The sequence below is a fragment of the Pogoniulus pusillus genome, chromosome 25 (assembly GCF_015220805.1).
Source record: "Pogoniulus pusillus isolate bPogPus1 chromosome 25, bPogPus1.pri, whole genome shotgun sequence".
NCBI classification, from domain to species: Eukaryota; Metazoa; Chordata; class Aves; order Piciformes; family Lybiidae; genus Pogoniulus; species Pogoniulus pusillus.
In genome coordinates this window covers 8,169,919-8,182,874 of record NC_087288.1, presented here as the reverse complement: position 1 = coordinate 8,182,874, position 12,956 = coordinate 8,169,919, and the positions used below count along the sequence as shown (strand labels likewise).

Sequence of the window (12,956 nt, the reverse complement as noted above, 5' to 3'; positions counted from 1 at the left end):
TGCAGATACAAAGAGATATGCCAGAGTTTAGTGTTTGTCTCCAATGAAGCATCCATCCCCCATTCCCAGATGAGGCCTCAACTCACTCTTTCAGCCCATGTCTTTTTTCCCTGCAGTAAGGGAAGAAGCCCCCACATCTACACAGCTCCCCAGGGACCGCTGGCATTTGACTTCTCCAAAGCACAGTTTCTGCTCAACAAGCCCAGCATCACCAGAGAAGCTGCTGGTAAACTGATGGTGCAATAGAATTGTTGTTCTTCTCCACATTCTGAAACAGGAGCATGCTGCAAGCATCCCTTGTGTGGGCCTAGTCCCACACTTCTTGAAAGGATAAGCCCAAAAGCAGTGGTGTAGCCACTGAGAACCCTAAGGTTGGAGAAACCCACAACCAGCCTCTTCCAGAAGAGATTGTGCTGCTCTGGGCAGAGCAAGGTCTTTGTGCTGCCCCTATTAGATTAGCAAGACCAGACCAAGGAACAGGAACATTCTCACCGAAGAACGTGCTTCCTGGAGAAGACCCTCAGGATGAATTCAGACTCCTGCTGAGGCTGCAGGGTGGATGGGACAATCACATAGACACCAGGCTCCAGGTGGAAGTCTTGAGTCACTTCGCGTTCATCAAGGAACACCTGGTGCTTGTTAGGCTGGTGTCGGCTGAAGAAAGCTGGGGGTAGCTTTCTGTTGCTTTCCTGGTACTGGGAAGAGGGGAGAGAGACATGTTCTGCACCAGGTGGACAGTAGGCACATGGAGAACTCCAGGCATGGTGCAGACAACCTGTTTTCACACCTCAGCACAAACAGGTAGCAGGGCCCAAACGATTCAGTCTCCTTCCAAGACATGATGTTTCTCACTATACACTACCCCTGCCCAACAATAACAAGGCAAAGAGCAGGGCTTCTCGCAACAAGAAACAGTGCTTGCAAGGAACAGCAGGAGGAGTCATTCTAAAGTGGCTGCTCCAAAAGTCATTTCCACACTGGCAGAGATGACTGCAGGCAGGAACTGATGTGGAAACTGTTCTTCACTATCCAGAGCACCTCTCTTATCCCATGGGTACCCTGCACTTCGTCCCCAGCTTCTCCTTTGGAGATGGGATCTGGTAGCAGAAGGGTTTTCAGAGCACTTATGACCCAAGCATACAGCAGAAGCAACCTAAAACCTAGCCCAAACTCCATCCATGTGTCCTTCACCCGCCTGGCACTCTTAGCTGTTACAGATGCTCTGCTCTGCAGGCACTTTTGTCCAATAGAACGTTGGGTAAAATGTTGATCCAGGCAACACTGAACTAATTTTTAATGCCAGAGTGCCCAGTACACAAGCCAAATAAATAACCTTGCTAGCTAAAACCACTGTCACCTTCTGATCTTGGCTGCTCCTCAAAACACTTAGCCATTTCAGTCCACAGCCCCATAGTAGCAATGCTATTTCTCTTCCTTTGTCAATATTTTTCTTACTAATAGAGCAATCTTTCTTCTGAAGGGTTGAGGGTTACTCCTTCTCATGCCCCTTATGTTAAAATTCAAGTTTTTATATTCCAGTCAATACTTTGCTGGCTGTTGCTCCAATACCTTTTATGCTCTGGGCTTGCCATCTCTCTCTCTATCGATCCTGGCAACTGCTACAAACCTGAAATTAAAGTCCTGGCTGCCACCATTCCCCCTGGGGTGCAGCACAGCAGCGTGCTAGGGTCACACTCAGATCCCCTCTGCCAGGAAGTGTAACTTACTTGTAACCCTGATGGCATCCAAAATACTGAAGTCAGGAAGGAGTGGCATCTTACCTTGTGGTTACCATGCAGTAACTGGGGAGATAACTGTGCTGCCCTGACCAGGCACCCAAACTAGTTCTTAGCCAGCCCAAAATCAAAGTGATTCTCAAGGTGGAAGAAAGGTCCTTTCAAGATAAGAGGCTAAACTTTTCCCTGCTCTAACAAGTCCCCTCCTCCAAATTGGGACTTAAAACAGGCTTTAACTTTCAGGTTCCAAAGGCTTCTAGCTGAAGAAAATGCTAAAAATACATCTGGCTTGATGAACTTGAAGCACTTGGAGCATCAGCTTCAGAGCATCCCCAGCTAGGAGGGAACCTGAGCTCCCTGAGAAACCCCTGACTTGTATGGGACAAAAGCTCTGTTCCCATCTCATCCCAAGACCAAGACAGAGCAGAAAGGTGGCTCTAGTTTTTCCAAGAGCTGGAGCGAGTCCAGCTTAGACATAGCCAAGAACTGGGGCACCGTCCCACAGCTGCAGCAGGGACAAAATGCTGGTTGGATAAACACTGATGATACTTCTAATACCTTTGAATAGAGAAGCTAGAGAATTAATGCCCCCTTTTAAAGCTGCTAAGCCTTCCTGACATGGCTGCTTTTCACAAGAGTCAGTGGATAGCTCTATATTAAGAGTGACTTACTGTGGAGCCCCACTGAATCCAAACGTACTGTTACTAGCTGCCAGACAAGGAACAAAGGCAATCACACCTTCAGTGTTTTCACCACAGGGACAGTAGCTCGGGTCCCCCAGCAAATAGCCAGAAGTGGTGAGGAGGGACTCACCTGTAGGTCCACCTGCAGGAAGGAAAGAAACACAGCATCTGTCAGACAGGGCCCTCTGAGTCTTGCCCGGCACAGCCATATTGCTGCTGAGAAGCAGCTGCATAGATCCATCTGGGTGTTTTGCCTTCAGAAACCTCAGTCCCTCCACAACTTCCCTTGCCAACCTATTCCAGTGTCTCACCACCCCCACTGTCAAGAATTTCTTTCTAATATCCAGCCTAAATGTCTCCTCCTCAAGCTTCAATCCATTCCCTCTCATTCTACCACTACAAGCCCTTGTAAAAAGTCCCTCCCCAGCTTTCCTGTAGTCCCTTCAGGTACTGGGAGGCTGCTCTAAGGTCTCCAGCCTGAACAATTTCAACTCTCACAGCCTGTCCCCATAGGGGAGGCTCTCCAGCAGATCGTCTTCATGGCCCTCCTCTTGACCCACTCCAGCAGTTCTGTGTCCTTCTTGTGCTGGAGTACCAGAACTGGGCACAGTACTCCAGATGGAGTAAAAAGGGAGAATTAGCTCACTTGTCCTGCTGGTCACACTGATGCAGCCCAGGATACAAAACCCCAACAAAACTCTCAGCTTGCAAAACTCTACAACTTACAGGGGTTGGAAGTGTCCCTTTTTGGAGAAAGCAAGAAAGGCAAAAGAGTAAATTCACACCTTGTAGAGTGAAAACCCAATGAAGAGGTGAGGAGCTCGGTTCCGGTGTTTGCTGCTGTGTTTCTGCATCAAGGATATAACCACGTTGCAGGAACTCAGGCTTCTCTTGCTATCTTCAGTTGGTAAAAGATTCAGCCAGTACTGAGGATTCATCCAAAAGTTGCCTAAGCAAAAAAGGGAAAAAAACATTTTTTTATGTCATTTTCCACCTTAAAATTGGTTTCTACCTGCCCACATGATGCCTGCCATCTGACTGAAGAGGTCACAGGTTGGCTGGATCTCCAGACTCCACAGGGGCTTGCTCTTAGGGCACAGTTTACAAGTTTAGCAGTGCAACTGCTGTGTAAGAGAGGAGGAAGGCTCTGGAACAAGGAACCTGCAGCTGAGGACTCATTTTGTTTAGAAATGTGTCACTGTTGCTCTAGCACCTCCAGTGTGTGGGCTTGCTGACTTCAGACACCACCTGCTTTGCTTCCAGACAGGCTGAGCCTCTGCAGTTCCCATTCACTTCACTTAAAACACCACTCCCTGAAGGTGCTGAGGAGCCATTTTTTTACAGACAAGCTTAGTGCTCCAAAGAAGCTCAGCACTGGCAATCGATCCTAGGATCCTACAGCTCATTCCATACCATAACCAGCCCTCTGCCCCCTGTTTATGAGTGATGCAGCTTCTGTGATAGCAGCATCACAGAATGGTAGGGATTGGAAGGGATCTCTGCAGATCATTGAGTCAAAATCCCCTGCTAGATCAGGTTGCCTGGAGTGGCACCCAGGTGGGTTTTGAAAGCCTCCACTAAAGGAAACTCCACAACCTCTCTGGGCAGCCTGGTCAAGGCTTTGGCATCCTCACAATAAGGAAGTTTCTCCTGGGGTTCAAGTGAAACCTCTTGTGCTCTAGTTTGCACCTGTCCTGTCACTGGCTACTACTGAGAAGAGCCAGGCCCCACTGGGTCAGAGTCCTTCAGCTCTTATTTTCTGATGCTTGTGTGGAGGGTGAAGCAGGAAGAACCTGTTACTGTGGTCAGCTTTGTGATAACAGGTTTAAGGTTCTGGCAACTCAGTCAGTGTTACCCCAGAGTCACCCAAAAGAGCATCTCTCACCATTATAGCACCCGAGACTTCCTCCTGCTGTACTTCCTTTAACCCATCTCCCCCTCTTCAGGGAGTACATCCACTTCTTCCCATCTTCCTGGCTCATCAAGTCTGGAGTTAATTTACAGATCACCAGATCTACAAAATGAATCTTAAAATCTCGCAGAGACATCCTGGGAAAAGAGTGCCAAGAGACATCTTGTCAGCAGTTTAGTTCGCTCCATATGGCTTAGGAAAAGGAAAGGGAAGGAAGCAGGGAGCTTCGAAGCCACGCCGCTCTGTGCTACATATGGTAATGCTCATGTTTTATGAGGCAGGGAGGAAGGGAGCGTCTGCTCCAGCAGCAGCCTGCAGCAGTGGCGAGCGCACGAACAACATTTCAGCACAGGATAGCAGCGCAGAGATTCTGAAAGGAGCGTTGCCAACAAAGGCAGCGCAGCCGAATGACACAGGCGACAACATTGCCACCTCCTGGCCGACGCTGCGGAGAAACCACAACCAAACAAGGCAAGCAAGAGCTTCCCAAAGCTACCTTAAAAGAAAAAGGCAGGATACAAGTTGCTGAAAGCTACCCACGTCTCCAGCAGCCCTGGGAGAGTTGCCTGTGTCCTGCTTTTCTCTCGGTGCTGCCACTGAAGAACAGTGCAGCTTTCCCGTGGCAGCACAGCTACAGCTTCTCACATAGTCAAGCAGAGGACAGCAGCAAAGCCAAGCAGAGGCTGTTACCGAGCGGATCACATACGCCTCAGCCTGAGTGCCAGAGTGCTGCTTCATCTCCAGATGCAGCCCCAGAGCTACTGGCAGAGAAAGAGGAGAGACTGTGCTATTACCAGAATTCTCCATCCTCCTTGTTTTTCCTCAGCAAAATCTTCTCCTTGGGGCTCAGCAGTTCCCATTTGTAAGAGCTGAGGGCAAATAAATGACGTGACTGACCAAACGTGACTCAAATTCAAGGCAGAGGATATAGCTTTCCTCTAGATTAAAAAGGCCAAATCCCTGTCCCCACAGATCTCCAGATTAATCCTTCCCACGCCACTGGAGACTCTCCACCAGCACTTTGGGTCCCATGAAATGTAGCTAAATGGCCCAGTTTTCTCCAGCAGAAGCCAGCACTGCTGCATTTCCATCAGCCAGCCCAACCACTTGCACATGCAGCTCCAAGTACTTAAAACATAAAAATCTAGACCTGCTTGTTGGTTAATTTTCTGTCAAAGGAGGCATAATAGGAAGAGTGCTTGGCATAATGAATGAATGACTAGGGCAGCACAAGAGGCAGCTGGGAGTCATTTAGAAGGCAGGCCTACAGTATGTTGCTCATTATGCCATTCACCAGGAACAGCTGGCATCTTGTCACTATGTGACAGACACGCATCAGAGAAGCTACTGCTCTGCAGATAAGGTGAAAGTCACTCACATTCCCAACACCTCCCTGTGCTCTTCCCTCCTCCCCAACCCTGAACCTAAGCAAAATGCCTTTGTGCAGGCAATGAAGTGAAGCTTGGAAAGAACATGCTTCCAAAGAGAAACAGGATACAAGCCTACAGTGGTCCATGGTCTAGAATGCAAACCACTCTCCTTCATGGATCCCGAGGAAAAAACTCAGGCAGATGCAAATATAGGACCTGTATTTCTCACTAGGTGCAGCTTCTGATCTCCTGCTCAGTTCTTCTTCCCCAAATAGCCACGGTGGATGACTCCTTTGCAGCCACCCAACTCCCACACTTGGCAACCCCTGGAGAACTCTGCACAGTTCCTCCAATGACAAGGGGCTGTGTATCCTGAAACATGCTGTTGAGAGCCTCCTACATAGTTTTCTGTGGTGCCATCCAGATGACAGCAACGTGGCCAGCATCTGATGTTCATATTATGTTTCCTCTGTCATCCTGTGAATGGAGGAGCAGAACTGAGCTTGTTGAACTTCTATGTCCGGAGTGAGCCTAACTACATGAGCACTGCCTGCTGGAGAAATCGAAATCCATTCAATCACTGCTTTGACAGCAGAGGGTCTATGCTAGTTAAGTACTTGGTTCTGCTTTCAGCACTAATTCGTGCCTGAAGATGGCAGCATCTTTCCTCCAGGAAATATCTCCTCTCAGTAACAATCCTCTGCTTTTAAACTCACCTGTCACTCCAGTCTCCTTTCCATTCAATTTTCCCCCACGGATTTCTCAGTCTCACTAGGTTTTCTGGTCCATATTGACAAGTCACCTGCAGAAAACAGTACCACTGTGCTTACCAAGGTCTCAGCACTTCTCATCTGTTTGTTTATATCACTGTACTATGTCAGGTATTAACAAAAGCTATTTTTGTTCTCATAGATGCCAAGAAGCACAATGATAAAAATCTATGATCATGCCACTCTGAGTGCAGGCAGAAAGGGATTGAGATGTTTATCTTACCTTCTGTAACTGAAACTACAGACCTCACAGATTCCTCACTTGGAGGCTCAGCTGTAAATTCCTCTCCCTTTCCAACATCTGCTCATTTTGTGCTGATGTGGGGGCAGGACTGTTCTACTGTGAAAGCTAAATCCCACCCTAGTGCAAAGGCACAGCACAGTGGAGGTCATGGGGTGACCACATAGATTAGCGTCTTCTTAACCAGGATACTGTGGTGGGAGAAAAGGCAGCCAGGCCAGCTAGGGGCTTTGCTGGTAGCATGCATCAGAACAGCACACTTCATCTCAGCTACACACCTGCTCAGGCCCTTATTCCTGCCTGGCTCTTCATCCCATCAAGAGGAGCCAGACTGACCAGCATGTCAATGCTAAACGCCACACCTAACACCCACCTGCTGTGGATAGGGGACACCGGAGTGCATCACCCAACTCACAGCATCTCTTCCAGCTTTCCCAGTATCTGCTGCTAGAGGAACTGACCATGCTTGCATCCACAGCTATACCACATATCCAAAGCTCATCACAGTCATTTGCCATCCTTGTCAACCTCCTTTAGAATCTGGACAAGATAGTGACCCATCAGTCCAGAAGGATAAAGCTCAGGATTTCTCCCACTCTTTGAGACACTAGTTTCCTGTCCCTCACCTCTAGACAAACATCTTTAGAGGCCTCCCAGTGATACTTCTGAAGATCAGCAGGGTCTACCCAGTACTTTCTACAAAGGAGCACAGTTCAGTCCCCTTTAGCCTTGACTCACATTTCTATGCAGCTTTCCATATTTTGCATTCAGTATCTTTACTTCTTTATGTCCTCTGCTCTAACTTCAGAGGAAGGCTTTTCACCTTTAGGTTTCAGCACATCCTCACAGCGTTCCCCAAGGCCAGTCCATTTGTCTTTAACAGCTGAGATGTGTTTGCAGGTGATGCTGTCTGCAGAGCCCTGTGACTCATTCTCTCTCTTAGAGAAATGCTGTTCTATGATCCTTGGCCTTCAGTTGAGGTCAAGACACTGACATGGACACATTTGAAAGAGACTCTTTAGCAAGCACCTTGTTTTTTTTAGCCTTAGACTAAGAGCCTGGTAGGGAGGAGGTAGCCTAGTGGTCCTGATTTAGGGCTGAACTGCAATAAAGATTGCTGACACCCCAGTAAATCTGGCCCCAGGACATTAGGGCTAATCTTACCTTTCTGATACCAGTCACTGTGTAGGCATGGCCAGCAACAAGCCCGTTCTTCAGGACCTTTGTTGTCTGCATTCAAGAAAGAGAAACAGAAGGAGAAGAAACTTTTCTTATAGCCCTACTCACACAGCAGACTCATATCAATACCATAGACCTGTACCTGTTTAAGTAAATGGAAAATGGTTAGAACTGGAAAATAAATTAAGTCTGAGCTTCTAAGAGTTGCATTTTACATATCATATTCACAGATTGCATCAAGTTGGGAAAGACCCTCAAAGGCCATCTTGTCCAAGCCCCCTGCTCTCACCAGGGACACCTCCAGCTAGATCAGGCTGGCCAGGGCTGTGTTAAGTCTGATCTTGAATGTCTCCAGGGATGGGACCTCAACCACACTCCAGGGAAAACATGTTCCAGGCTTTCACGACTCTCATTGTGAAGAACTTCCTCCTGATGTCCAACCTAAATCTCCTCATCCTATCACCACAAGCCCTTCTAAACAGTCCCTCCCCAGCCTACCTGTAGGTCCCTTTCAGACACTATATATATTGCAATATGTTTGCACTGGAAGGTTGATTAGGAAGGTCCCTTCCTGAATCATGGAACTTTGGCTAGAGACCACCTGACTTTTAAAATGCTCAGGAGGTTAAGTTTTGATTTTCAGAACAGCAGATTTTCCCAATAGCTCAAGTGTTAGCATAAGGCTTGGAAGCCAAGACCTGAATTCGTGTTCTGAGCAACACACACATCTCAATCTTTGCTTATAAGCTTATTCTGCGAGTCTCTGTGCCTCACCATAGGTAAAAAAGGGAAATGTATTTAACAGAAAAGGGAAAATGCAGTAGGAATTATTAACTAAAGTGGCTCTTTGGTAGATAAATCAGTTCATAGAACCATAGAATAGCTTAGGTTAGAAGGGACCTTCAGAGATCATCTTCTCCAACCCCCCTGCCATGGGCAGGGACACCTCACAACTAGACTTGGCTGCTCAAGGCCTTATCCAACCTGGCCTTAAACACCCAGAGGGAGAAGGCATCAACAGCCTTCCTGAGCAACCTTTTCCAGCATCTCACCACCCTCATACTGAAGAACTTCTTCCTATGATCCAGCCTAAATTTACTCTTCCTCAGCTTCAAACCATTCCCCCTTGTCTTGTTGCTAGACACCCTCATGAAAAGTCCCTCTGCAGCCTTCCTTTAGGATCCCTTCAGGAACTAGAAGGCAGCTCTAAGGTCCCCCTTGGAGTTTCCTCTTCTCCAGGCTGAACAATCTCAGCCCCTTCAGCCTATGCTCATCACAGAGGTTCTCCAGGCCTTGATGGTCCTTGTGACCCTCCTGTGGCCTTGCTCCAACAGTTCCTAAATGTAACAAGAAGGAACTGAGAACAGCAGAGAATCAATCCATGTGCAGACTGTAAGGATGCTGTTTCTCCAGAAAGTCATGTGTGGCAGCTGTGATACTTTCTGAGTCACAAAGCCTGGCTGAGTAGCAAGAAACAGGCCTGGAAAGATTTTTAGCCGTGAAACTACTTGCTATCATGCCAAGTCTTACCCCTAAATGCGTGTGACAGCCCATAAGAGATCTGCTGTAGGTTGCCCTTGTAAGGATATCCCACAGATCAGGAGGAGCTGCTGCAAGCTTGATCCTGGTATTAACACCACCTGTAAAATCCACCAAGGCTTCTGAAACTCTCCCAATCTGCAGATCTTCATAGGAGCCATAGAGTCTAGCAAAAAAAAATACATCAGTACATGAGGTTATAGTCACAGATGATAGGTTGAAGAAGGCTGTGCCTCATGGGCATGTTTTACTATGCTTACTCATGTAAATGTTTCTCATTTAGGAATCTAGCCAATTGCCTCCAAGAATGGCCTCCAAGACCAGCCATAGTCTGAAAGGAACTCTTCACTATCCTCCCTCATTGCACACTAGTGAGAACATGCCCAGCACTACCTCTTTGATAACTGTCTGAAAATATCACTAGACACTGATACAGTGCCTTGAAAGGCACACTGTGCCTTAACAGCTCAATCTGATTTTCTTTGCCACTACAGAGCAACTTTCTCTGCTCTTTCTGCTCTAATGATAACTCAGATGGAAAGAGCTGAGCTTTATCTCCTTTGCTTTGATCTTTTTCTCACTGTGAACTAGGAATTTTCCTTGCTCTGCAGAGATTATTTCAGCCCAGGATTAACAAACTGTATCAGCTTCTTAATCCTAATAAACCACTGTAGACAAAACACCTTAGAGAGAAGGCAGCACTCTCACCATGCCATGTGACATATCAAACACCTCAGTTCTAGGGAGAGCTCAGGGCAGGAACTTCTACTAAAACCAAAGTGCAATTCTTCAGTAAACTCCCATGTGAAACTTGCTGGAGGTTTGTCAAAAACACATCAAAAGACACACCAGAAATCATACACATTTGAGAATCCCTGCCTGTGACCTTCCACTCCTCCGCAGTACTGATAAGGAAGGCATCATTCTAGCCAATACATTCCACACAACCCATAATGTTCAGAGGACAACTCCCCAGAATATGTTTGTTTCCACACCTTCTCCCTAAACCCTTGGGTTTAAACTCAGAAGCCTGCACTGCTAACAGCTACAGCAGTGGCAGCTTTTACTGTGTAGTAACAGCAAGATGAGAGCCATTTCCTACACTCCAAATGTGGCAAGGCCTAGGAGATCCATTTATAAACAAGAGTAAACTGCGTAGGCACCAGCCAACGTCTTTCAGAGAGACTATTTGCATAGCTTGGAATGAGTCACTTACTTAGCATATGCCTTCTCCAGAAGGGCTCCCCAGAACACGTTCTTGTAGACTGAGGAAACAAAGACCAGCTCTCCCGCCTCGTTCACCGGCAGGCGATCGTCAACCACCACGTCAACCCATTCACCGAAGTGCCAGAACTGTCAGGGGAAAAGAATGAGCTGATGTTGCCCTTGGAAGAGACCTCCCCTTGAAAGAACAGGAAAGGCAAGATAGCCTAGCTGTGGGCACAGGACAAGCTGTCTCGAGGAGAGGGCTCCGTTGGGTCATCACCGAAGCCAACTCCCCAGCCCCACCCTGCCAGCAGCAAAAACAAAGCATGGATCGGCAATGGTGTGGCCAGCAGGAGCAGGGAAGGGATTGTGTCCCTGTGCTCAGCACTGGTGAGGCTGCAACTCAAACACTGGGTTCAGTTTTGGAGCCCTCAATAAATGAATGACATTGAGGGGCTGAAGCATTTCCAGAGAAGGGCAATGCAACTGGTGAAGGGTCTGGAGAACAGGGCTGGTGAGGAACAGCTGAGGGAGCTGGGGGTGTTTAGGCTGGAGAAGAGGAGGCTGAGTGGGGACCTGACTGCTCTCTACAACTCCCTGAAAGGACGTTGGAGTGAGGTGGGGTTGGTCTCCTCTCCCTGGTATCAGGTGATAGAATGAGAGGAAAGGGTCTGAAGTTGTACTGAGGACGTTTAGGTTGGAGATGAGAAACAATTTATTTGCTGCAAGAGTGGTTAGGCATTGGAATAGGCTGCCCAGGGAAGTGGTGGAGGTGTTCAAGAAACCACAGCACTTCAGGATGTGACTAAATGTCCATGGTGGTCTTAGGTTGATGGTTGGGCTGGATGATCTTAGGGGGCTTTTCCAACCAAAACAATTCTATGATTCTATAATGCTATCAGGATTAGGCAGAAAAATTAGGCACAGCTGGGGAAGCAGTTCCTAACTGCAGAGTTACATCGAGAGCTGAGCAAAAGGGTAGAAAGTTAGAGCAGATTTGCTCAAACCCAGCTAACTGCTGTCACTATGGAGAAGAACTTTTGTGTGGATTAAAATATGGGTAAGGCAGGGCTGGAGAGAAGGGCCACGCAGAGATATATCCTCAGAGCAGCTTGTAGTTGATCCACTGCTGCACTGCTTTTGTGTGAGGGGTGATGGACCACTCTCCAAGCTGGGATACCCTTTGGCCACTTGCCCCTGACTAAGGGGAACCACACAGAAATAATCTGAGGGTGTGACACAAAAGAGGATTGAGGCTTTCTCTAGACCTCCTGCACTCTGGGGGAGCAGATGTACCCGAAAGTGGAAAATGCCAGCATATTTCCTCTCAAAGCTCTGGTTTTGTGGCACGACTGCAGCCAAGATGTCCTGGTGGAACGTCAGGGCTTCCAGGGCCGCTAGGAACCAGCAGTTCTCTGCGCCAAGACAAACGGACACATGCAGTTGGCTGAAAAGTGAGAGTTGTCAGCCAAGGTCAGGAACACCACCAAGGCCTTAGCAGAAGAACTGCTGTGCTGATGTCTTTACAGTTACACCAAACAGTACCCAGCAAATGTGACAATCCAGATGTGTGCTTTACTTAAGCAAACCATGACTGGGCTGTAATTGTTCTCTTGTGATCTTTTCATTTGAATACTGTTTGGTTAACCAAGAAATTTAACAAGAAATAGCTCTCAGTGGAAAGATTCTGGTTTCTACTGACATTGTGTAGGGCTTGGGCTTTTTTTTCAGTTCTCTATAAAAGTACACTATTGAACAAGCAATCATTCTCCCTGCTCTGTAAGGCATTCACTTGTCAGAAGAGAAAAATAATTTCCAAAGGATCTCACTTGTGAGACTGCACTCATCAGACTTTAAGGACTCAAAGCACTTTAAAATTAATTTAGTCCTGCTTTTTTGTCCTGCCCCTGCCCATTTCAAAGATGCCACTCACACTCAGCCTTAGGCACCAGCGTAGCAAACACACTCACACCCAGCCTTAGGCACCAGCGTAGCAAACACACTCACACCCAGCCTTAGGTACCAGCATAGCAAAGACACTCACACCCAGCCTTAGGTACCAGTACAGCAAACACACTCACACCCAGCCTTAGGCACCAGCGTAGCAAACACACTCAAACACAGCCTTAGGTACCAGCGTAGCAAACACACTCACACCCAGCCTTAGGCACCAGCACAGCAAACACACTCACACTCAGCCTTAGGTACCAGTACAGCAAACACACTCACACTCAGCCTTAGGCACCAGCGTAGCAAACACACTCACACCCAGCCTTAGGCACCAGCGTAGCAAACACACTCAAACACAGCCTTAGGTACC

General features: G+C 47.6%; 1 protein-coding gene across 1 annotated transcript in view; it reads right to left on the bottom strand.

Moving 5' to 3' along the window:
• Positions 1-12,956, bottom strand: part of CAPN14 (calpain 14) — a 33,985-nt gene that overhangs the window by 13,636 nt on the left and 7,393 nt on the right. Inside the window, exons 3-12 of the mRNA XM_064164064.1 lie at positions 11,933-12,051; positions 10,647-10,783; positions 9,422-9,596; positions 7,877-7,942; positions 6,418-6,503; positions 5,126-5,200; positions 4,305-4,468; positions 3,203-3,368; positions 1,192-1,201; positions 493-695 (exon numbers count right to left, since the gene is read on the bottom strand). Coding sequence (XP_064020134.1) covers positions 493-695; positions 1,192-1,201; positions 3,203-3,368; positions 4,305-4,468; positions 5,126-5,200; positions 6,418-6,503; positions 7,877-7,942; positions 9,422-9,596; positions 10,647-10,783; positions 11,933-12,051 — 1,201 coding nt within the window. The remainder of the gene's footprint in view (positions 1-492; positions 696-1,191; positions 1,202-3,202; positions 3,369-4,304; positions 4,469-5,125; positions 5,201-6,417; positions 6,504-7,876; positions 7,943-9,421; positions 9,597-10,646; positions 10,784-11,932; positions 12,052-12,956) is intronic.